This window comes from Cavia porcellus, unplaced genomic scaffold (genome assembly GCF_034190915.1).
Source record: "Cavia porcellus strain 051 isolate PalLab524CR breed Dunkin Hartley unplaced genomic scaffold, mCavPor4.1 scaffold_10, whole genome shotgun sequence".
Classification (NCBI taxonomy): Eukaryota; Metazoa; Chordata; class Mammalia; order Rodentia; family Caviidae; genus Cavia; species Cavia porcellus.
In genome coordinates, this window is record NW_026947493.1 from 6,974,652 (window position 1) to 6,997,848 (window position 23,197).

The following is a 23,197-nucleotide window of genomic DNA, read 5'->3' on the forward strand; positions in this document are numbered from 1 at the left end:
TACCCGGGAAAGAATGACTGTTAACCAAGAAATCAATCAATCAATAACCAATGCTGGCAGAGCTGTTGGGGAAAAAAGAATCCTTCTCCACTGTTGGTGCGATTGTAGAGACTGGTGCGATCACTGTGGAGATTTCTTATAAAAGTAAAATTAAAAGTTCTCTTGACCCAGCCATTGCCCTCCTCAATATCTTCTGCAAAAGAATTAAAAGCATCATATCACAGTGAATATGCAACCTATGTTTATAACTGCACAGTTTGTAGTAGGCACATTTTGGAAGTAATCTAAGTGCCCATCAACTAAGGAATGGATAAAGACGATGTGTTTTTATTTAATACAGTCTCTGCCATAAAGAAATATACGTTCAAGGTATTTCTAGTAAAATGGATGTATCTTGAATCCGTACTCTGAAGTAAATCAGACACATGTGTAAATATTGCAGTTTCTCTGGTGCGAGAAACCGAAAGTGCACATAAGGACCAAAATAAGTACTGTGAAATAGGAGGAATATGTTCAAATGGGGAAGGAAATAAGGGAAAAGAGAAATAGAAAGGAAAGAAGGGAAAGGAAGGAAAACAGGCAAACAAAAGTATGTAAATGGGGAAACAGGAGGGGTTGAAAGAAGGTAGGGGAATGGGGAAGAAAAAAAACAAGCACAAATTTTCTATGATGAATGTGATCATTATGTATATCTAAAATGTACCAATAAAATCTAATTATAAATAAATAAGCAGGATGGGGCATGGTGGCCATGCCTGTAATCCCAGCACTCGGTGAGCCAGGAGGATTACTGCAAGTTCAAAGCCAACTTGCAGTACACAGATTTCGAAGTCAATCTGAACTACATAGTAAGACTCTGTCTCGAACAAAACAAACAGAAGAAGCATTGTATAGAGATTTTAACATTGTGTTTAATATAGAAGTTTATAGCTGGACATGGTGATACATGCCTATAATATTAGCACTTTGGAAGGCTGAAGCAGGAGGATGGCAAGTTCAAGGCTGGCCTAGCAATGTAGTGAAACCTTGTCACAAAATAAAAAGGATTGGGGATTTATCTCAGTATGAAACTCTGGTTCAAGCTCTAGTGGAAAAGAAAAGAAAGAACCTTGTCATGCCTTAGACAGCTCCAATTGAATTTATAACATCTCTACCTTTTTTTTGGACCTTGAATTAAGTTTTTAAGCAAATGCTTTTGGTGTGCTTTTCTTGTATGTGTACATGGTGGTGGTGGTATTGGGCCAACCACTTTACCGATGAGCTATACCTCCAGCTCTTTAAACATTTTATTTTGAGACAGGATCATTTTAAGTTGCCCAAGCTACCCTTGAACTTCCGATCCTCCTGCCTCAGGCTCCTGTACCACCACTCTTGGTCTCTTGAGTCATTATTACTAGTATTAATCGCATACTGTCCGCCTTTCCAGATTCTTCCTGGATAAGACAGATCTTTTTTCCCTCCTTACAGTGGATTGATCATACATGTGCCACTCCACAGAAGAAGGCTTTCCATTCAGTAGGACAGGGTCTAGAGTCCAGTCTGTATCAGCACCAACTGAGGATCCAGGATGAAGAATTCCAGGAAGGCTTTGATGGTGGCTGGTGCCTCTCTATGCATCAACCCTGGGCTTCTCTGCTTGTTAGAGGGATTAAAAGGTAAGAACAGAAATGAGTTTTATTTATTTATTTATTTATTGAAGGTAGTAAAATACAACAGAACAAGACAGAATAAAGCCAACTGAGAAAGTGTAGTGAAATTGGTACAGAATTTCACAGTAGGTTACCGGGATAACAGTAATAGATACCACACTATATCTCATTATCTTCACAGTAGTTGTTCTTTCAATCACGCATATCAAAATAAAATGAAATACATAACATTATAGAACTTATCAAAACAGAGTATTGAGTAGAGCAGTACCATTAATCAGAATAAAGCAAAACAGTAATAAAAATATTTCCCTTCAAAGAGATGGTAGAAGAAAATCCCCCTTATTTACTGTGGTCAGTCTCCCAAGAGATGCTCACATCTCTGGCTCCCATTTGGTAACGGGGGCAGGGAGTAGCGGAAGTGGATGTTTGACTCTCAGCCTGTGTACCAGTAGGCTCACTTTTGCTTAGCAGGGAGGCGAGCTGGTTGCTTGGTTTCCCAGTGTCCTAAGTTCCAATATGGCGTGGATCTCAGGAGACACTGGTGGTTCTCCCTCTGGGGGGGTCACAGCCTGCCACACCACTGCGGCTTACCAGGAAAGGGAGCTGCTTGCTTGGTTTCCCAGCATCCTAAATTCCAACATGGCGTGGATCTCAGGAGTTGCTGGTGGTTCTCTCTCTGGGGGAACTGCAGCCTGCCATACTCCAGAAATGAGTTTTAGCAATGAAAGATCTTAGAGTGACATAAAGTTGTTTGTTCATTAGCACTTTGGATTGGAATTCATTTTCTAGGGATGATGTGTTGTTTTGTTTTGTGTGAGATAGGGTCTGGTTTTATAGTTTAGGCTGGCTTTGAACTCATGGCAAGCCTCCTGCCCCAGCCTCCCAAGGGCTAAGTTTACAGATGTGTGCCACCATGCCTAGCTATTTCCTTCTTTTTATATTTTGCTCTTTACTTTTTTAAGACGGGGGTCTCTCTATAAAGTTTAAACTGGCCTTGAATTCATGATTCTCCCACCTCAGCTTCCTGAGTGCTGGAATTACAAGAGTACAAGCCCATTTCATTTTTTCTTATTTTAATCTTTGAGACTTTGGTTTGGTTTGGTACTGGGAACTGAACACATGACCTTGTATTTGCCAAGCAGGCACTTGTGCCTCTGAGCTATATCCCTGGCTCTTATTGTTTTTGCTTTGTAGTTCAGGCTGGCCTTGAACTCAGTAATCTTCTTGCTTCAGCCTCCCAAATCTGGGATTAGAAGCATGCATCACCACACCAGTCCAATCTATTAGAATTTTATATGCCCTGTAGTTCTTAATTCATGATAGTGAAAATCTTTTATTTAAATAGAATCTTGATTTTTGAAATAATAATTCTATGAAGTATTACTATAGTACACCGAATGAGGACCCCAGGTCAGGCAGTGATAAGCTAGATTGCTCTGTTGCAAACCTAGAAAGTAACAGACACAGAGCTAGAATTCAAGTTGTTTGTTTGTTTGGGGTATTTGTTTTGTTTTGGTACCCGGGATGAATTTATAACCCCACACTCAACAGGCAGGTGCTTATGCTGCTGAGCCAAATCCCCAGCCCTTTGTTTTGTTTTTGAGTTAGAGTCTCACTGTGTAACCCAGGTTGGCCTTGAACTCTTCCTTTTCCAAAGCTGTGTTAGCCTCCCAGGTGCTGAGTGTTAGAGTTCAGGTTTTAGAGTGTTCTTTCCATTTCACTGTGTAGGCTTCATTCATTTCCCTGCATTCTGGAAAGAGAAATTATTGACACTTAGGGATAGTCACTTCTACTTCAGTGAGCCACATTTTCTTCTTTTTAAAGATATACTACCGTTTGCTCTCCTGTTGAAGGTCATGCGTTCTTGTTTTGGCTGCTAATTGGTATGCGTTCCAGTGCAGGGCCATCAGAACAAGCATGTGACTCTGCCTCTGCTGCAGGACCGCCAAGTTCCAGATGTCTGTTCTTACTCATTTTTCTGCAGTTTAGGTGTCTTCCTTTTCCAAAGCTGAAAATGAAACAGCTTGGCTTCTGGCAGGGAATCAGAATGTTTACATTTCTTGGTGCTATTTTAGGATTCTGTTACCAGATTTTTTCACTGAAAAGAACAGGATGAGCAACATTTATCCTATAGTCACTAACCCACAGAAATAAAGTGTGTGATTCAGCTGCACTCATGGGGCCATTTTCCCAGTAACTCTTAAGGAGTAGAGGGTAGACATGCATTGGTTCATTCCCCACCGAGAACACTTAGTCTTCATTGGAATATGAAGAATATGAAAAAGTCACAGCCTCGCTTCCCACAGTAAGATTGAGGGTTAGGGTTATATTCTTTAGGTATTTTTTTTAGTTTGATGAGATGCAAATAAGCATCTTGGAGTTGGGCGTGGTGGATCAAGCCTGTAATCCCTGCACTTGGGTGGCTGAGGCACGAGGATTGCTGGGAGTTCAAGACTACAAAGTGAACTGGGCTGCAAAGTGAGCTCAAAGCCAGCCTGAACTGCATAGTGAGATCTTGTCTAAAAAGACAAAAAAAAAAAAAAAAAGGAGAAATTATGGAACCTCACGGGAGAGAGGTATTATGGGAAAAGGGAGTTTGTTTCTGAGCTTTTTGGTTTGTTTTCCACACAAGGACCCTTCTTGGTGAGATACCTTTTTTAGAGTCCTCAGTTCAACTAGAAAATTTGCTGTAGGATTGCTTGTACGTTGGGGAAATCTTCCAAGAAACTAGAATTGAGACGCTTTGCACTAAGTCTGTATTTGTTTAAGGGTGGAGGGCAGATCCTGGTATACCCCCCACAGAGGACGACTTTGGATAGCAGCCACAGGCAAAAGACCCTCCCCTCAAGAAGTCTCTGAACTCCAGGCTACCTACAGACTTCTGCGTGGGAAAGGTAAGAGCCATGCGCTTTCAGTCTGGCTTTGTCGGGGAGACGTTGATGATTCTTCCTGGGGTTTTTCCTTGGTGGAAAGGGACTTTAAAACCTTGTATTTACTGATTTATTGAATGAAAAATCATAGACGGCTCTGTGAAGCATTAAATAAAGCATCAGTTTCCAACACCAAAAGGCAACCAATGTAATTTATTTATTTATTCTTTGGGAAGTGGGGATCGAACTCATAGCCTCGCATTTGGCCAGGCAGGCGCTTGTGCCACTGAGCTAAATCCCCGGCCTAACTAATTTTAATTTTATACTCACTCTTACCCAAAAGGTTAAGAGGCAATAGTAAGTTTTAATTTTTATCTGAGAAAAATCTTCATCTTTTTTACTTTTGAAGATAAAATAAATTATTCTTTTTTTTGTTTTTGTCTTTTTCATTTTCATTTTTATCGGTACCGGGGATTGAACTCATGACTGCCTGTTTACAAGGCAGGCGCTTATGCCGCTGAGCTAAATCCCCAGCCCCCAAATTATTCTTATATAAGTTCTGGAATTAAGAGCAAAAGTAAGATTTTTTAAAATATCAGGAATAACCCAGGTAAACATCTGATAGCAGATTTGGATAGATTAAAATTGACTTGCCTTTAACAGAGAATTTTAGGAAACACCCCATACATGGTAAATTTGGATGTTAGAGAGAAAAAACTTCTGACCCTTGGGCACTGTTTTACTTTCTCTCTCTTTTTAAAAGATTTTTATTCTAAAGAGAATAAAACAAAGGAAAATAAAGGAATAAAGCCAATCAAAACAAACCAGTGAAACTGATACAGGACTTCAAAACATTGTGAAATCAACAGTAGTTAGTTATCATAATGCCTCTTGCTGTCTTCAGTATAGCTGCAGGTACCTTCAGACATAATAAAAATCAAAACAGAACATTGTACTTTCTCTTACCCAGCTCATGTAGTTGTTTTAAAGGTACAATGAACGAATGGCAGAACCACCTAGTTCTTAAGAACCTAGGTATGTTGCAAGCAGGCGGTTGTGAGTTCGATCCCTGGTACTGATAAAAAAAAAAAAAAAAAAAGAACCTAGGTATGGGGGTGCTTGCCTGAAATTCTAGCTACTCAGGAGACTGAGGCAAGAGGATTTCAAGTTTAAGGCCAACCCAGGCAACTCTGTGAGGCCTCGGTCAGGCTGTTGTTTTGAAATGTGAAAGAGTTAGGGAGAAAGAGTGCAGAGGTGGAGCACTTGCCTGGTATGCACGAGGCTCCAGTCCTATCCCTGGAGCCAAAACCAGAAAGTTTTTAAGAAACCAAATTTAGAAAATCAAAAATAATTAAGATGTGCTATACACATGAATTGATTTCCCATGGTGAGTATAGTCATTATATACTGCAAATATGTACTAATACATTTTTAAAAACAGGAGCCCGGCATGGTGGCACATGACTGTAATCCCAGCATTTGGGAGGCTCAGACAGGTAGATTGCTGGGAGTTCAAGGCCAGCCTGGGCTGCATAGTAAAACCTTGTGTCAAAAAAACAAAAAAGAAAGGCTGGGGGTTTACTTATGCAGCGGTGTAAGTGGCTGCCTGGCAAGCTGGAGGTTGTGAATTTGTTCCAAAAAAAAGAAAGAAAGGAAGGAAGAAAGAAAAAAATTAAGCTTAGGCAACCACTAGGAGTGATTAAAAGTGTGTATATTTTCTTAAAAACACATTGCAGTGATATGTCAGGCTTATTTTAAATTTGAATTCTTAGAAGGCAATAGGATCACAAGGTTGAGTCTTGCTTGGATAATTTAGTGAGATTTTATCTCAGAAATAAAAAAGATAAACTAGGTATGGTGATGCATACCTATAATCCCAGCACTTGGAAGGCAAAAGCAGGAAGAGCACTAAAAGTTCAGGGCTAACCTTGGCTCCACAGTGAGTTCAAGGCCAACCGAACAAAATACCAAGACCCATCTTAAAAACAACAGCATTAGTAGAAATAACTAAATAATTAACTAACTAACTAAATGAATAAATAAAAAAGGCTAGGGATGTAGCTCAGTGTGAAGGCCTTGGATTTAATCCCAAGTGCTGCCAAAAAAAAATAGATGGCAGGTGGGGTGTGCTGGGGATGTAGTTTAGTGGTAGAGTGTGAGGTTAAATCCTCATTGCTGTCAAAATAAGTTTGTGTTCTGACATTCATTTTTAAAGATTTTTATTTGCATTTATTTTATGCTTAACTTATTCTGTGCTATAAGCTTTTGTTTCTTCAGTTTCTTCCAAGGTATCTTTATTCTGTGCAACTTCCTCCTCTGGTTTAGGAAGTTTGTTTCTTTTCAGCAAGGGGAAAAGTTTGTTTCTTCTCAGCGTGTAGGGGAGCTCCCAGTGGGTTTATTTGACCCCCATTTTGTAATTACTGTGGTGCCTCTTGGGTGCTTTGTTCACCTGGATCCAGAAAATCTGCTCTGCACCCTTCAGGCTGCCTTTGCGCTCTGTCTGCATGTGCAGTGAAGATTCAGCACTGTTTTCGGACCAACCCCACTGTTGGCTGTTGGGCCCACCTGCCAACTTCCCCATCATAACTGTAATGGCACACATTGCTTCCTTCAAGTGAAATCCTTTGGATACTTGGTGGCCTTGCAGATGTGCATACCCTTGATGGCCTGGGTGGTTTCATGGTTGTTCTTAAAGTGCACACTAAGATTTTGGCTTTTTGATTTGCATGACTTTGTGGGATTTTCTGGGTCAAGAGAGTAGCAAACCATTTTCACAGATCATGTCAGGCAACTTATAGGAAGAGTTTCCTTGTTTTTTTTTTTTTTTTTTGCCATATTCTTATGGCTTTTCTCTTGTCACTTATTGCTGTTTTTCTTGGTTCCCCTAACTACCACAAAACCCTAGTATAATCCAACTGAGTATTACAGGATCAGTTTGTTCACAGTAAACTTGTGGGGTCCTTGAGTTTTAATGGGACAAGTAAGGAAATAGTTTTCTACAGAGAAAGGTTTCCCTGCTTTCCCATGTGGATATTAACTGAGCCAGCTACTCACTATGACTGAAATATGAACAATTGTGCCAAACAAAGCCTCATTGTTTTCTTTATGTCTAAAGTTGATAATAGTGCTCGGCATGGTGGTGCACACCTATAATCCCAGCACTCAGAAGCTGAGGCAGGAAGATCGTTGCAAGTTCGAGACCAGCCTGGGCTGTACAGTGAGCTCAAGGTCAGCCTGCATAGTGAAACCCTGTCTCTAAATAAATAAATAAATAAATAAAAATTAGGAAAAGTTATTTGTTCAGAATTAAAAGCATATTCATGAGTTCTAGGGTGACAAGGAAATGTATCTAATTTTTTTCTTTGTCTTGATCAGATGTGGAATTTCCCAGTGACTACCCTTCGGGTTGCCTTCTAGGCTGTGTGGATCTAATTGATTGCTTGTCCCAGAAACAATTTAAGGAGCAGGCAAGTAAAGAATACTTTTTCTGGGCAGATACTGGGTTTTATTACAGTGGGCTCATAAATCTGAACCAGAATATCCTGAAGAAAGTAAGGTGCAAATAATTATGTTTAGACATACAGGCAAAAGGGGGATCCTTTAATAAGAAGAAAAGGTAAGGTCAGAAACTGATAAGACTTTGAATCCTTGGTTTCTCATGGAGGGGAACTCACTCATATACGTTGCTGCCTAAAAAGATGTTGCTACACAGTCCACTAATAAGCTTCGAGTCTTTATCCCTTAATATAATTTTGCTTTTCTTTCTTTTGTCTTTTTGAGACAGGGTTTCACTATGCAATTCAAGCATCTCATCTCAGGGATCCTCCTTCCTCAGCCTCCTGAGTGCTGGATTACAAGCATATGCCACCAAGCCTGGCTCAATTTTTACTTCTTTTGATAAAGAAACCCTGTTTTCTCTTGAATCATTTTGAGTAGGCAGATATACAAGAATCTGTCCTCTTTTTTTTTAGGTTAGATGTACATAATGATCACATTCATCATAGGAAATTTGTGCCTGTACATGATTTATCTTAATCCCTCTTTGCCCTTCCCTCCTTTCAACCCTTCTTCCTCTCCTTATTTACAAAGGGAAGGATCTGTTTGCTTCTTCAGGAACATTTGGTCCAGGGCATTGAACATATGATAGGCAAGTGTATTTGAATTCTGAATGCTTGAAGTGTGCCATATTTCGAGTATGTATAAATGTACAGATGAATGTGTACATTTGTATATAAAACTAAAGATTGAACTGACATCACTAAAGTACATTTTTGAACAGTAGAGGGAGCTGGAGGATTAGCTTACTCAGAAAATTCCTGAAGTACAGGGTCTCGGTTTAGATTCAGACGGTTAGCAATTCAAAATGTGAAAGTCCATCCTTGAAGCATGGAGTCCTACATGGCTTTCCTGTTCTTTAAACAGTTACAATACTTCTAGCAATAGGACTTCTACCATGGTGTTTAAGAAAATGTGCTTCAGCTTAACATTTTCACTGGTTTATTTTGCAGACTACTCTGTCTTTGGTTTTCTGTCTTTTTTTTTTTTTTAGTTGTTGGAGATGGATCCCAGAGCCTCATGCCTGCCGGCCCAGTGCTCTACCACTGCAGCCCTCTTCCTTTTTTTTTTTTTTCAACCTAGAAGTGATAATTATAAAAATACCTTGTACTGGGATAGGTTATATAGTCTATGTTTGGGGTTTTTTTGGTTTGTTTCAGTTTTGGTTTTGATGTTTTTTGTTTTTGTTTTTTTTGCCTTTTTCCTTTTTATCGGTACCAGGGATCAAACTCACAACTGCCTGCTTGCAAGTCAGGCGCTTATGCCGCTGAGCTAAATCCCCAGCCCTGGTTTTGATGTTTTGAGACAGCTATGTACCGCAAGCTGGGTTTGCATTTGAATTCCTGTCTCAGTGCATGTGCCACCACACCTGACGGGCCTTACAGTTTGAGAGACTCACAGTCATTAGCAGCTTAGTACAACATAATGCTTTATGTTCTCTTTGTGCTATATCTGCATTTTAAAAGAGAACCTGTTAGCATCTGGTGATGTAGATGGGCAAGGTGCTTGATTTATTAATCAGGCAAACCGCTGTCTGATACAAGGTCCATTGATTGCACTCTCTAGAAAGCCAATCTTTTTTTTTTTTGGTTTTTTTTTTTTTTGTTTGTTTTTTTTTTGTCTTTTTCATTTTTATCGGTACCGGGGATCGAACTCATGACTGCCTGCTTGCAAGGCAGGCGCTTATGCCGCTGAGCTAAATCCCCAGCCCCCAGAAAGCCAATCTTTTTGCTGCCAGAAATTAGTATAGAAAAAGGTAAGAAACTGCAGTGCTAATGTGTGGAGTATTATGAAGGTTACAGGATGTCTTAGTTAATTTTTGCATTGCTGAAAGATAATACCCATCCCCCAAAGTTAAAAGAGGAAAGCTTTATTGTAGCCCACAGTTTGTAGAGGTTTTAGTACATAATCATGTGGCTCTGAGGCAGGGTAGCATGACAGATGGGCATCGAAGAGGAGAAACAGCTCATGATGGGCAGAAGGCAGCAAAGCAGAGGGCAACAAGCAACAGTATAGCAAAGCAGCAGTTCTCCTCCTGTGTCTCATATCCCAATAAGGATACATGTCCTGAAGGCGAGCAGTACTCACACCTAAGAATGGGCCTTCCCATTATCTTATGCTCAGAACTATGCCAGACCAATCAGTGGGCTGATTTAGTAACCACCCACCCTTGATCCCAGCATCACAAGCTCCAGATCCAGCCACTTTTGAAAAGCCCCACCTGTGACTGAATGAGGCTTTGTGGGGACATCCAGACACAAGCTGGAACACAGGAGTTAGACATTTAATTAACAAAGCAAATCTTTCTGGCTTCATAAGGATGTGCCTCTTTCAGGTCAACACGATACCCCTTTTAGAGATTTTACTTGGTTTTGTGTCATGGGGTTGCTGAAAGCAGCAGTAGAAGCACAGGAATCCTCCATATGTTCCCAGCTGGAGGTCCTGGCAGCTCTCCTTAGGAATTTCCCTTTTGTGTGACATTAAAATACACCATAATGCCAACAGCCTGTGGGCTTTGTCAAACTCGGGAATCCCATAACAGTTTCCCTGTGGTTTGTGGCTTTTTCCTGCTGTTTAATTCCTGCATTTCATCAAACACAGCAATGTTGAATGAGTATGTTTAGAACTGATAATTGTCTTAGATTGATACTATGTATTGAGTAAGGATTGTACCACTTGTTTGTTTTTACTTTTTGTGGAAGTACTGCAGATTGAACCCAGAGGTGTCTAGTACCACTGGACTGGATTGCTAGGCCTTTTTATGTATTTATTTAGGTTCCAAGAATCGAACTCATGACCTTGACTTCACACTTGCCAGGCAGGTGCTTATGCTACTGAGCTAAATCCCTGGGCCTTTTTATTGTTTTACTGTGAAACAGAGTCTCACTAAGTTTCCCAGGCTGGTCTTTTGCTTGTGACCCTCCAGCCTTAGCCTCTTTACAATGAGGATTACAGCCGTGTGCCGCCATACCCAAGCTCAGATCTTACCACTTTTAGACGTTGTATCCTTGGTGTTTGCCTTGGAAAAATGTCTAGACCCCCTTGGTAATCATCTACCTGTTTCTGTTTGGACTAGAGTTCTGTGGTGCAAGAAATGTAGTTGCCTTGTATGTGATACCAGCTGCATTTTTTTTAGTGACGCAAGTATTCTACAGACTTTTAGCCTCATTCTTGTTTCTGAATAAATGACTTGAGAGTTTAGAAATGATAGTCCTATATAGCATTTGCCAATCTGGTCCATTATGTAACTATCTTTGGAATAAACAAATTTGTTTACCACAGAGTTTCTCAGAACACTTAATATTCTAGTATACCTTATGACTCTCTTAGAGGTAGACATAACATGCAGTTATGTCTTATTGTGTTTTGGGAGTACTGGGGATTGAACCTAGTGTCTTGCTGATGCTAGACATCTCTGTACTACTGAACTATATCCCCAGACCCTTTTGAACATAAACACCCCCCCCACACATTACCTGTTCACATTCTGCAGAATTTACCTCCTGGTGTGTACAGTTTAAGAATCACTACCTGGGGCTGGGGATTTAACTCAGCGGCAGCGGCATAAGAGCCTGCCTTGCAAGCACGCAGTCCTGAGTTCAATCCCTGGTACTGATAAAAAAAAAAAAAAGAATCACTACCTGCCTTGTTTGCCTTTCCATTTTCTTTGTATGTCAGCTTGCTGAGAGAAGCATTCAAAGGACATTGGTTTCCCAACCTGTCTTCCATTAGCCTTGCAACTCTCATTTCTTACTTATCTAGCTGCGCTGCATTTTCTTTGAAAACCGGCATGGATATAATAGTTTTTATTTCAGCGGAAGCTAACTTCCTATGTGACTTGGACCATGTTTTATTTCTCCATTCTGTTCCTTTTTTTCTTCCTCAAGAAAACTTAATTTACTATTGACCACACATTCTTGGCCTTTCTTTGATAAATGAAAATATCCAATGCCCTCACTATTTTTGACATAGTGTGATCATTTAGTTTTCTTTACAACAACAAAAGATTTTGTTAGTGATTATTTTAAAATAAAGTTATAAGTGGCTTTTTAAAAAAATGTGCTTAACGTGCTGTCCCCTGAGCTAAGACCTAAGTCTTCCTTTTATTTTTTCAGCCTAGTTTGGCTAATTTGTGCCAGAAAAAGTTCCATAGGCCCTCAGCCCTCCCAACTGATGGCAGAAAATCATCCGAACAGGGCGGGCGTGATAGGGAAAAGGCTGTGGGCTCAATGCAGGGGAGAAAGGTAGAGCGGAGCTGTGGCCTCAGAGCTTTCCCTTGCTCCCCAGGAAGGAGCCTGTGCTGCTCTGTTCACCAGCGCTTGCTTATCTGCCAGCAGCAGATGGAAGCTCTCACACAGCAGGGAGGATGTTGACTGCAGCATGCATCAAGGCTGTGGTTTGTAACCTCAATAGTGAGGCAGTTCAAACTTATTTTTTTTAAACAAAGACATTTTGATCGCCAAATCCATGACCATTAGCAGCTGTGGTTGTGAACAGTCCTCTGGACCTAACAAGTTTTCAAACAGAATATTGAGTTAATGGCTTTTGTTTTTGTGTGTCTTTGTTGTGTTTGTGCTATTTATATCCCTACCTTCCAAAAAAAAGCCCCTGATTTGTCTGAAATCTCCAAGGTCATTGATTATTCTCTTTCTTCTGAACTGAATCCATTCCTCCCTGCCAGTTTTCTGACCCGTTAGCCTATGTGATCTTATGACTTTCATAACAACCAGAACCCTGTGTGCAAGGAATTATGCTGAAACAATTCTGCTAGGTTCCTATATCCAGAAATTGACATCAGCAGTAGTATTGCAGTAGTATTGCAGTCTTCTAGTAGGAAAGAGACTATTTCTTGCTCCTTCTATAAGAGTGTATAAGCAACATAGGTCTTCAGGAGAATTATAGCTATCACTTCATATATGGAAATCATCGACTTGTATCACTAACGGATCATCTATGAGAGATGAGAGATGACGAATTAAGGAAGAAAAGGACAGTACTCAAACCAGGCCTTGGTGTTAAAAAGGGACAGTCCCTAAATTCTCTTTTAAAATATGTGAGGAGCTGGGTGTGTGGCTCAGTTGCTTACCTAACATATGTGATACCCTGGATTTTATTCTGAGTACTACAAAAAGATGGAAGTGTGAAAATGTCCTTTCTGTTGTACTGAGAAAATCTACCAGTTCATAGTCCTCAAAATATCCTTAGAGGGAAATTGTGTGTTGCTAACAACTCTCCTCAGCCCAAGCAATTTTTAAAATAAAAGCTCACTTGAGGGAATGTGTTTTCAGAATTCTCATGAAGACCAAAACGTTTATTAGTTTTTAGGGCAGAATGGACTGCTTTTATTGTCTGCAATCTGGGAGTCAAACTGTTCATCCTGAAGAGAGCTAGACAAATATTGCCTCTTTTTTGTACGTTTATATAAATTATTTAATGTTTAGCTTTTCACCTAACAATGAATATAGAATTTTAAAGATTTCCTTCACTTTTTGGAAAAATTTGTTCATCAGTAATTTATTTGAGCGCCCACTATAAAACAGACACAATTCTAGGCACTAAGAGAAACAAACATAAATCAGCCGTAGATTCTGGAAGGCCGCTAGGTAGCTAGCCATATGCAGTATTGGGAGATCAAACCCAGAGCCTCATGCATGCTATGCAGGTGCTGTCCTACAAGCTCCACGCATAGCCCAGATAACTATCTTAAGAAAAGTAGTTGCCTCTGAGGACTTAAGAGAAAGAAAGATTATTTGTAGCTGGGAGAAACCCCAAAAGACTTTATTATTAAAAAATGGCTTTGGGGCTGGGGACTCAGTGATAGCCGGCTTGCCTAACCCCCAAGGCTGGGATTGGAGGGGGTGGGAATGATGGCTTTTAATTGGCTGTGAAGAACTGTAATAAATACTATTACTTTTGATTGTTTCTGTGGTTTCGTTTTGTCCTGTTTTTATTTTTTTTTTTTGTCTTTTTGAGACAGGGTCTTGCTGTGCAATTCAGGCTGGCCTTGAGCTCACTTTGTAGCTCAGGCTAGTCTCAAACTCACAACGATCCTCCTGCTTTAGCCTCCCGAGTGCTGGGATTACAGGCCTGGGCCACCACGCCTGGCTTCGTTTTGTTCTTGTACATGGGATCGAACCTAGGTCCTTCATACTTAGCTATATCCTCAGGCTTTTTTATTATTTTTTTTTTCAATTTTTTCTTTTTTGTCTTTTTCGTTTTTTATCGGTACCAGGGATCGAATTTACGACCGCCTACTTGCAAGGCAGGTGCTTATGCCGCTGAGCTAAATCCCCAGCCCCTTTTTTTGTCTTTTTGAGACAAGGTCTCACTACGCAGTTCAGGCTGACCTTGGGCTTACTTTGTAGTCCAGGCTGGTCTCGAACTTGCAACGACCTACCTGCCTTAGGCTTCCCGAGTGCTGGGATTACAGGAGTGTGCCACCACTCCCAGCTTTTTTAATTTTTTGAGACACAGTATTGCTAAGTCACTGGTTGCCCAGGCTGTGCTTGAGTTTGTGATCCTTCTGCTTCACCCTCCCAGAGTACTGGAATTTACAAGATGGCACCACCCCACCTGGCACTTTTGATCGGTTTTTATGTGTTACTTCCTAAATTTTATAATAATTCCATGCAAAATATCATTACCCCTTTTAGAGCTGAGAGAATTTAAAATTCAGAGACTTAATTAACATATTGATCAACACATGGTAAAAGTAGGGTTTTGCTGATGGAAGTTTCCTATTTAGATGACAGAGACCATATTCCAAGAAGAAAAAGTAGATCAAGGCATGGTCCATGAAGGAAGTTTGGTGCCCCTGTGGATAATGTGGCAAGCCAGTTTGTTGAAAGGGCTGTAAGTGAAGAGAAATGAGCAGCAGACAAGAGGAGAAAGGTGGGTTGTAGTCAGATGGTAGAGAGCTTGGGATGATAGGCTTTTCTGCAATGGACTGTGGAATGGAATGGGGCTGGGACTGTTGAAGATTTTATTTTTTAATTTTACTTATTTTTGTGGTACCGGGGATTGAACTCACGACCTCATAGCCAGGCAGGCACTTACACTACTGAGCTAAATCCTCAGCCCTTGTTGGAGGTTTTTATAAGGCAAGAACAGGATCAGAGCCTTGCCTGAGGAAAACTCACTGATGGCAGTGTGGCAAATAGATAGAAGTGGAAAGATTGTGAAGGTGGGAAGACTAGTGAGAAGACTCTATAGGCCAGGGTAGGTATTTAAAACATCTCTCTGAGGGTAATGCCAGTAGACAAGGAGGGAACAGATGCAAGAAGTTAATATAAGTAGAATCGGTTACTTGATACGATAGCTTAGTTTTACCTTTAAATTAAGGCTTAGAGAAAATAAGCAGAGATCTGCTTTGGCCTTGCTGTGCTTTGCAATCTAATTGTGCTTTCTTGTTTTCTCATCTAGTCTACTATGACATTCCAAGTGACACATTATCTTTTTATTTAAGATTTTTATACATTCAACAAGTATTTATTGACGTTATTATGCCTGGTGCTAAGACAAATCAATGGCATTTCTGTATACTAAAACTAAACTCACTCAGAAAGATGCTAGGAAAGCAATACTATTCATAGTAGCATCAAAGCAAAATTAAAGGCATAGGAATTAACCCAACCAAGGAAATGAAAGACTTCTACAATGAAAACTGTGGTGCTCTGAAAAAGGAAATCAAAGCAGACATTAGAAAATGGAAAGCCATCACCCTGTTTCTAGGTAATCAGAACCAACCCTGTCAAAAAGACCATACTCTAAAACTGATATAGTATGGATTTAATGCAGCCCAATCAAAATACTATTCTTCCCAGAACTCAGAAAGTTCTAAAATTCATATGGAACCAGATGAGACCCAGAATAGCAAAAGCAGTCCTAGGTAATGAGCAAAGCAAGAGGTATCAGAATCCTGGATTTCAAGTTATACTACAAAGCTGCCATGATAAAAACATCATGGCACTGGCACAAAAGCAGACATGTGGGCTAAGGAAATACTGTAGAAGTTGCAAAACTAACCCCAGACATATTTCACCACCTGATCTTTGACAAAATGGCCAAACCAAATGGTGCTGGGAAAATCAACTATCCAAATAATGAAGATTGAATCTAGACCCATATCTCTCACCATGTCCTAAACTAAAATAAAATGACTGAAAGGTCTAAATATCAAAACAAACACTTAACCTGTTGGAAGACAGGGTAGTAAAATTCTTGGTGTCATAGCAGTAGGCAAGGACTGTGTGAACAGAACACCAGTTGTACAAGAAATAACACCAAGAATCAGAAAATGAAATGATATCAAATTTTTAAAACTTCTGCACAGCAAAGGAAATTGTTAAGAGAAAGAAAAAACAATTTACAAAATGGGAGGGAAAACCCAGATTTTCTCAGAATAAAAGACCAAATCAAAAAATGGGCAGCTGAACTGAGCAGACACTTCTCAGGAGTAAGTACAACTAGCCCATAAGTACATGAAAATATATTTAATATTACTGGTCATTAGAGAAATGCAAATTAAAACAACACTGAAATTCCATGTTACTCCAGAAAGAATGGTCATTGTCAAGAAAGTAGATTCAAACAAATGTTTGAAGACCTCACAACGTAGTATCATTAAGAGCAGTTTTCTATTTTCATTCATTTACATTGGAATGGAAGCCTGCTGCATAAGAATAAAGACCAGAAGTATCATGAATGAGTGATTCTTATTTAGCTCATAAGAAGAGGGGCTGGAAAAGCTGTGAGGTTAATTTGGAGGAAATGTACTTACTAAGTAGGGTTCTTCTGTGTATGGAAGTTCATACACAGGATCTGAAGAACATGAAAAACCACTGTGGAAATATTCTTGTGAGTAGAATGGGACACAGGGGCCAGTGCTCTGTCGCGTCACCCATATTATTTTCTACAGGTGGCTGTCAGACCCACAAGTGTGCACATTTCTTATCCCCTTTGATTTCTTTTATGGATTGTCACTTTAGCACTGAGCTAGAAGCCCCTGTCTTTGATACTGGGCATGCAACTTGAGTTGGTTACAGCATATAGAAGTTTAGCTGTCCCACCTTGGGCCAGCTGACACCTTCATTCAATCCTAGTGAGATATACAGACACCATCAGTCAGAGTGTCATGGTCAGTTTGTTACCCTGATGTGAGAAAACTTTGCTCCTCCAATATAGCAGGGCCTGAGATGCTGATCATCCTGTGAACACTTTGAGTGGCTTTGTAAGAAGAGGTAAAGGAGAACTGTTTCTCAGGGATCACAGTTGCTTTTGGGGTATGTTGCTTTGGATCTGTTGTGCTTGTGGCCTTTTTATCGGACTCCTTTCCTTCTCTCTATTATCACCTCAATCTTCTTGGAGTTGGTTTCCAGCTAATTAGATTTCTAAGCTGATTTCATATCCTATCTAGTTCCCCAAAGTTCAAACTAAGTAAACCTAAAACAAAAATATGTTCTTTGTCAATGAGTTCTTCCTTAACTGTTTGTTTTAGCTGAGGACAGTTAGGAGATATATAGGCCATCGGGCATTTGGTGTGAAGAGTGACGCAGTTCAGGAGTTACTGATAGTTTTAGTCCAAGAACCAAGTGGTGGATCACAGAGTAGGGTGGAAACATCCATTGATTCTAAATCAGTAGTTGTTGCCAAAAACTAAAATTTTTTTACCTGTTAGGAAAGAAATATTTTCTGAATGGCTGGTGAAATTTTCCTCTGGAGAGAAGAAGATTGTGATCGGTTGTGTTAGACAGCTATGGGGCTCAGGAGCGTGAAAGAAGAGCGGGCCACCTGCCTGTACTGCAGGCCAGACACAGATGGGCCTCTTCACAGACTGGAATAGCAGCAAGGCTTTGAACCAATCTGGACGGCCAGTTGGTTTTACTTTTATTATTTTTTGTAACAGTGCCAAAAGTTTATTTGACGAGTGACCTATGTAGGGGTAAGAGAGAAACTGGCTCCGCTGAGCAAACTTGGGCTGAACCAAACAAAGAATAAAACAAGCAAAAATAAGAACACACCCTGGGTCTGGGAGACTTAGAGTGGCTACTGTGAAGAGTCTTGAGAACAGCCCACATTCCCTAACCCACATTCCCTAACCTACCTTTTGTTCTGGGGCGTTTTTTGTTTTTGGAGACCAAGTCCCAGTATGTAGCTCAGGCAGGCCTCCAACTTGTAACCCTCCTGCCTCAGCCTCGTGAGTATTTATTTATTTATTTTTGCAGTGCTAGATATGTCTCCAGCACAATGTTGTGATATTAAATGGGGTAATTAGGAACTGGTCGTGATGATAAACACCTGCAATCTGGCACTTTGAGACCTTTCCTCAAAAAAAAAAAAAAAAAGCTGGGAATATTGCTCTGTGCAAAGGGTTCAATCCTTATTACCATACACACATACACGCAGGTATTTAAGAGAAGTTCACCTCTAAGTTAACATGTGAACAAAGTCCTGAATGAAGGAAGATTCTTGAGAGGTAAAATCAAAAGGCAGAAAGCAGTCCAGGAAAAGAGAAAAGGCAAATGCAAAGAACCAGAAGCAGAAACAATGAGGAAGTCAGTGTGCTCAGTGGAGTAACAGTAGGGAGAAAAGAAGGTGCTACAGAGGAACTGAGGAGACCAAATCATCTCGGGACATGCAGGTCATGGTAAGGGCTTTTATAAACAGGAAAGTGGTAAGATGTGATTTGATTTTAAAAAATAAAACTAGGTGTGGTTACTGTGTTGAGACTAGACCAAAAGGGAAGTAGAAATAGACCATGTAGGATTCAGGAAACCATTGTGTAAATCCAGGAGACTTGACAGTGGCTTGAACCCTCTGGCAACTGCTGAGGTTCTGTTTAAGTGGTAGCAGGCACTGAGCCTAGGGAGCGGGGCTTCCCGGACAAGTGCCCAACTGCTGAGCTGCGATCAGCCTCCACTGGAGAAGTGGTACAATGCTGGATCTGTTTTGAAGGTTGTGTGAGAGGAGTTGATGGTGGAGTTTTTTTGCTTGATAACTGAAAGAATGGAAAAAACATGTGTTGTGCTCACAAAAGGAGGGGAATGGTGGAATTTAGGTGTGTTAGGTACGTGTACCAGTTCCCCAAAATGAATATCACCATTATGTACTACAAATATGTACCCATAAAAATAAGGAAACAAAAAACAGGGTATTGAAAGAGATCTGAACAAGAAGCAAGTTTGGAAAGAATGCAAGACTTCGATTTATTTTATTTTATTTTATTTTCATTGTGGTAAAATATAGTAACATAAAATTCATTATTTTAACCATATTTAACCATTACAGTTTAATGGTACTACATGCCTTCATGAAGTTACACATTCATCTCCAGAACTTTCTTATCATCCCAAATAGAAATTCTGTATCCATTAAGTAACTCCTCTTCCCCTTCCCTCAGCCCTCACACCCTCTGTTCTACTTTCTTTCTCTATGAACGTGCCTGCTGTAAGTACCTCACATAAATAGAATCATACAATATTTTGTCTTTTTGAGTGTAAAGTAGCATCTCATTGCAGTTTTAGTTTACATTTCCAGGGCCTTGAAAAACCCATACAAATAGCTTTATTCACTCGGAAGCTAAAAGAGAGCAACCAGATTATAAACATAGAGAAAAGAGGTCTGAGTTTTTTATTATTATTATTATTATTATTTTGGTACCAAGCAGGTGCTTATGCTGCAGAGCTAAATCCCTGGCCCCAAGGTCTGAGGTTTTTTTTTTTTTTTTTAACTGGTACCAGGCAAGGTCTGAGTTTTAATCCCTGCTGTGCTAAACACTCAAAGGCTGGGGAAAGGAACAACCACCAAAGTAGCAAAACCAAGAAGAGAGTGACATCTGGAAGTTGAACAAGGAATATGCTCAAGAAAGAGCAAAAGAACAATTCACTTGCTAAATTGAAAGAATGGTTCATCCTACTATTAGAAGCCTAACCTGTGCCAGCCACTTGGGATTGATTCCAAGCACTGAAAAAAACATTTTTTTTTTAAGTTCTACAAATAGATAATTAAAATGAGAACTGAGAATTGACCATTTGGTTTAATAACATGAAAACCAGCAGTAATCTTTGTTATGGCTGTGTCTAGATGTCCCCCTAAGCCTCATGCAGTCATAGGCTGGAGTTTTGAAGGTGGCTGGGTTAGAGTATGGTGCTGGGATTAAGGATGTGTAATTAGCAAATCAGTCCATTTATTAGTCTGGCATAGTTCTAGGTATGGATAGTGGGAAAGCCCACCCTGGGTATGGGTGGTACCATCCAAAGGGCAGATAGCCTGGAAAAGGTATAAGAGGCAGGTTACTGTCGCAGCATTACTTACTGCTTGCTGCTTGTTGCCTTCTGCCTGCCTTGTTTTACCATGGACTATTTCTCTTCTGTGATGCCCATCTGCCATACTACTCTGCCTTGGAGCCAGCCAGCTATGGACTGAAACCTCTGTACACTGAGCTAAACAAACTTTTCCTCCTTCAACTTTGGGTGTTGCGTATTTTATCTCAGCAATGAGAAAAGTAACTAAGACAAACTTTATAAGAGCAGTTTGGGTGTAGTGGTGGAAATAAAATCCTGTGTATAATGAATTAAAATAATAGAGAAATTGAAATCAGGAAATATAGATGAATTTTGATGAATTTTGTTGTGAAAAGGATCTGAGAAATGGAGTAATAGCTGGTATGAGATGTAGGGACTGGAAAGGAATTACACTTTTACAGCAGAAATTACAGAGTGCTTATATGGTAACAGGATTGATCTAGTAGAAAAGGAAGAGTTATTAATGTGGAAGAGAGAGGAGAGAATAGCTGAGATGGCTTGCAGTTTTTTTGTTTGTGTTTTGTTTTTTGGTACCAGGAATTGAACTCAAAACTTCTCACTTGCCAGGCTCGCACTGTGCTGCTGAGCTATATCCCTTGCCCATGGCTTTCAGTTTTGGAAACACCAAGCTGTGAAGTCCTTTTCTTGACACTTTGTGAACACAGAGAAAGGAAAGCAGGAAAGTTGAAAAAGGAAGTTGAAGAGATGGTAATTGTGACTGTTGACTTTGGCATCTGTAGAATCAGGGTTTGCTTTATTTTGTTTTGTTTTGTTTTAGAATCAGGCTTAAAGTTCATTATTGTTTGTTTAGCATTTTTACATGGGGAATGGGGAGGTGTCTATGTCCCACATCCTTTTTATTCTTTTATTTTGAGATGGGGTTTTACTAAGTTCCCTAGACTAGCATTTTGCTTCAGCTTCTTAAGTAGCTGGGATCATGGATATGTGCCAGTACAAGCAGGTAGGTTTAACAGTGCTGCTGGTATGGTAACCTCTCGTCTTGTTTGTGCCAAAGCACCCCCAACAGGGATCTTACACGAACTTATTTCCTTCTAATACCCAGCAATAACAGCTGAGCTCTGCTTTTCTTAGAGTTCTAAGGATCCAGGGCATAAGGAAATAGAAGGGTTTATTCTCCTATCTTTACTCTTTTCCACCATGAATATGTATATAGCTTACTTATTTATAGGCAGGTTCTAAGTTGCCCAGGCTGGTCTCGGACTTGAAATCCTCTTACCTTAGTTTTCCACATAGTTCAGAGTTTAAACATACATGAGGATGCCCAGCCTAAATTTATGTTTTATCAAGTGCATGCCATACCTGTTCCATACAAATGTCTTTAATTTTTCCTAAATCATCACTTACAACTTTGGATATAGTGGTTCAGAAAAATAATTATTTATACTTGCACTTGTTATAGAGAAATTTGAATTTTCTTACATTTTTTACTGAAATCTCTATTTTAGAGCCATAGAGGGTTAGAAGATAAATTTTAACAAGTGACTTAGACTGGAAAATAATTTTACACTTTTGAAGGTTACTTACCAGGAGACAGGCTTCTCTAGTAATGAAGTCTGACACACATGCTTCTCATTCATGTTTGTCCAGCATGCTAAAAACAAGACATTCCAAAACAAGAAGCAATGAAACACCAGATCAGTTGGTCATTGCTCCAGAACATTTTCCACCAACCTTCATTCTTCCTTAAATTGCAGCTGTGCAGACAGCTTAGTATTCCTGTCAGTTCTGTGTCTTTTTTTGTAGAAGGAAGAAAAGTCCTAAGGATTCAGGCAAGTTCATTTTATAATAAAAAATCCAGAGTAGGCTTCTGAACAATTTTCAGAGCTGCTCCCCCAGTTACTCTGACCCTAAGTAGATCTAGGCTGCATCCAGTGAAACAGCTTTTGCATGTTCATACCTTTCAGAATGAATTATCTTCCTTCCCTTTAGTGAGAGGACTGACTGTACTGTTTCTGGCAGAATTTTCACAAATGTTTTTATTTTATGTAAGTCTCCTAGTGCTTCACTTGAGTGGATCTAGGGGATGCTTGATGTTCCTCAGGGAGACCCCTGAATCTCCCAACCCACATGTGCTTGTGTTAAAAGAATAGTTTTGATCCTCCCGGAACTGTGCCAGCAATCCTTTGTTTACAAAGCTGTTTCTATTACAGGAGGGTCAAAGATGGTGGTGAACAGACCACATAACTCTATGATAAGGTAGAATTTGTTTCTCGCTTGTTAAGCATAACCCTTTCTACCTGTGAGGCAGAGTACTGTCATCAGAATTTAGAGGTGAAATATGGGACCTCTTTTAATCTCTGTTAAAGTCAAAGTTTGTCCCAACTGGCCTAAACTTTTTAATTTTATATTTTTAAAGTTTCCAGACATCAGTCAAGAATCTGATTCTCCATTTGTTTTCATCTGCAAAAATCCCCAGGAAATGATTGTGAAGTTTCCTATTAAAGGAAATCCAAAAATCTGTAAGTCACAAACTTTGATGGTCTAATTTTATTTTCTGTTCTTTTGTTTGTTTGTTTGCTTTTTGGTTTCTTTGTCTTGCATTTCATTTGTTTAACTTTCATTGGTACTTGTTTTTGAGGCAGATTCTCTCTTTAGCTTCGGCTGGCCTCAAACTTGCAATCCTCCTGCTTTAGCCATGTGAGTGCTGGGATTACAGACATGCACCACATTTGGCGCATTTGCCTAAAACTTTAAAAGAATGTGGCATGCTGAGAGTGTTGGTGCATGCCTGTGATGTCAACACTCAAGAGGATGAAGCAGGAAGATTGCTTTGCATTCAAGGCCAGCTTCAACTACA

General features: G+C 39.9%; 1 protein-coding gene and 1 long non-coding RNA gene across 7 annotated transcripts in view; one reads left to right on the plus strand and one right to left on the minus strand.

Moving 5' to 3' along the window:
• Trip4 (thyroid hormone receptor interactor 4) overlaps window positions 1-23,197 on the plus strand; it is a 66,088-nt gene that overhangs the window by 28,392 nt on the left and 14,499 nt on the right. For 2 of the 6 annotated variants that reach the window (XM_013144065.3, XM_013144067.3), the window contains 4 exons: window positions 1,468-1,655; window positions 4,422-4,546; window positions 7,898-7,989; window positions 22,757-22,859. In XM_013144065.3, coding sequence (XP_012999519.1) covers window positions 1,468-1,655; window positions 4,422-4,546; window positions 7,898-7,989; window positions 22,757-22,859 — 508 coding nt within the window. Of the gene's footprint in view, window positions 1-1,467; window positions 1,656-4,421; window positions 4,547-7,637; window positions 7,751-7,897; window positions 7,994-22,756; window positions 22,860-23,197 lie in introns of those variants that run through there. The other 4 variants (XR_010050047.1, XR_010050048.1, XM_063256957.1 and 1 more) reach the window with 4 other exon arrangements.
• LOC134477821 (uncharacterized) lies at window positions 1,669-22,256 on the minus strand. The gene is made up of 2 exons (XR_010050049.1): window positions 21,925-22,256; window positions 1,669-3,750 (listed from the first exon to the last, which is right to left on the minus strand). It is a non-coding gene; the product is annotated as an uncharacterized LOC134477821 (long non-coding RNA).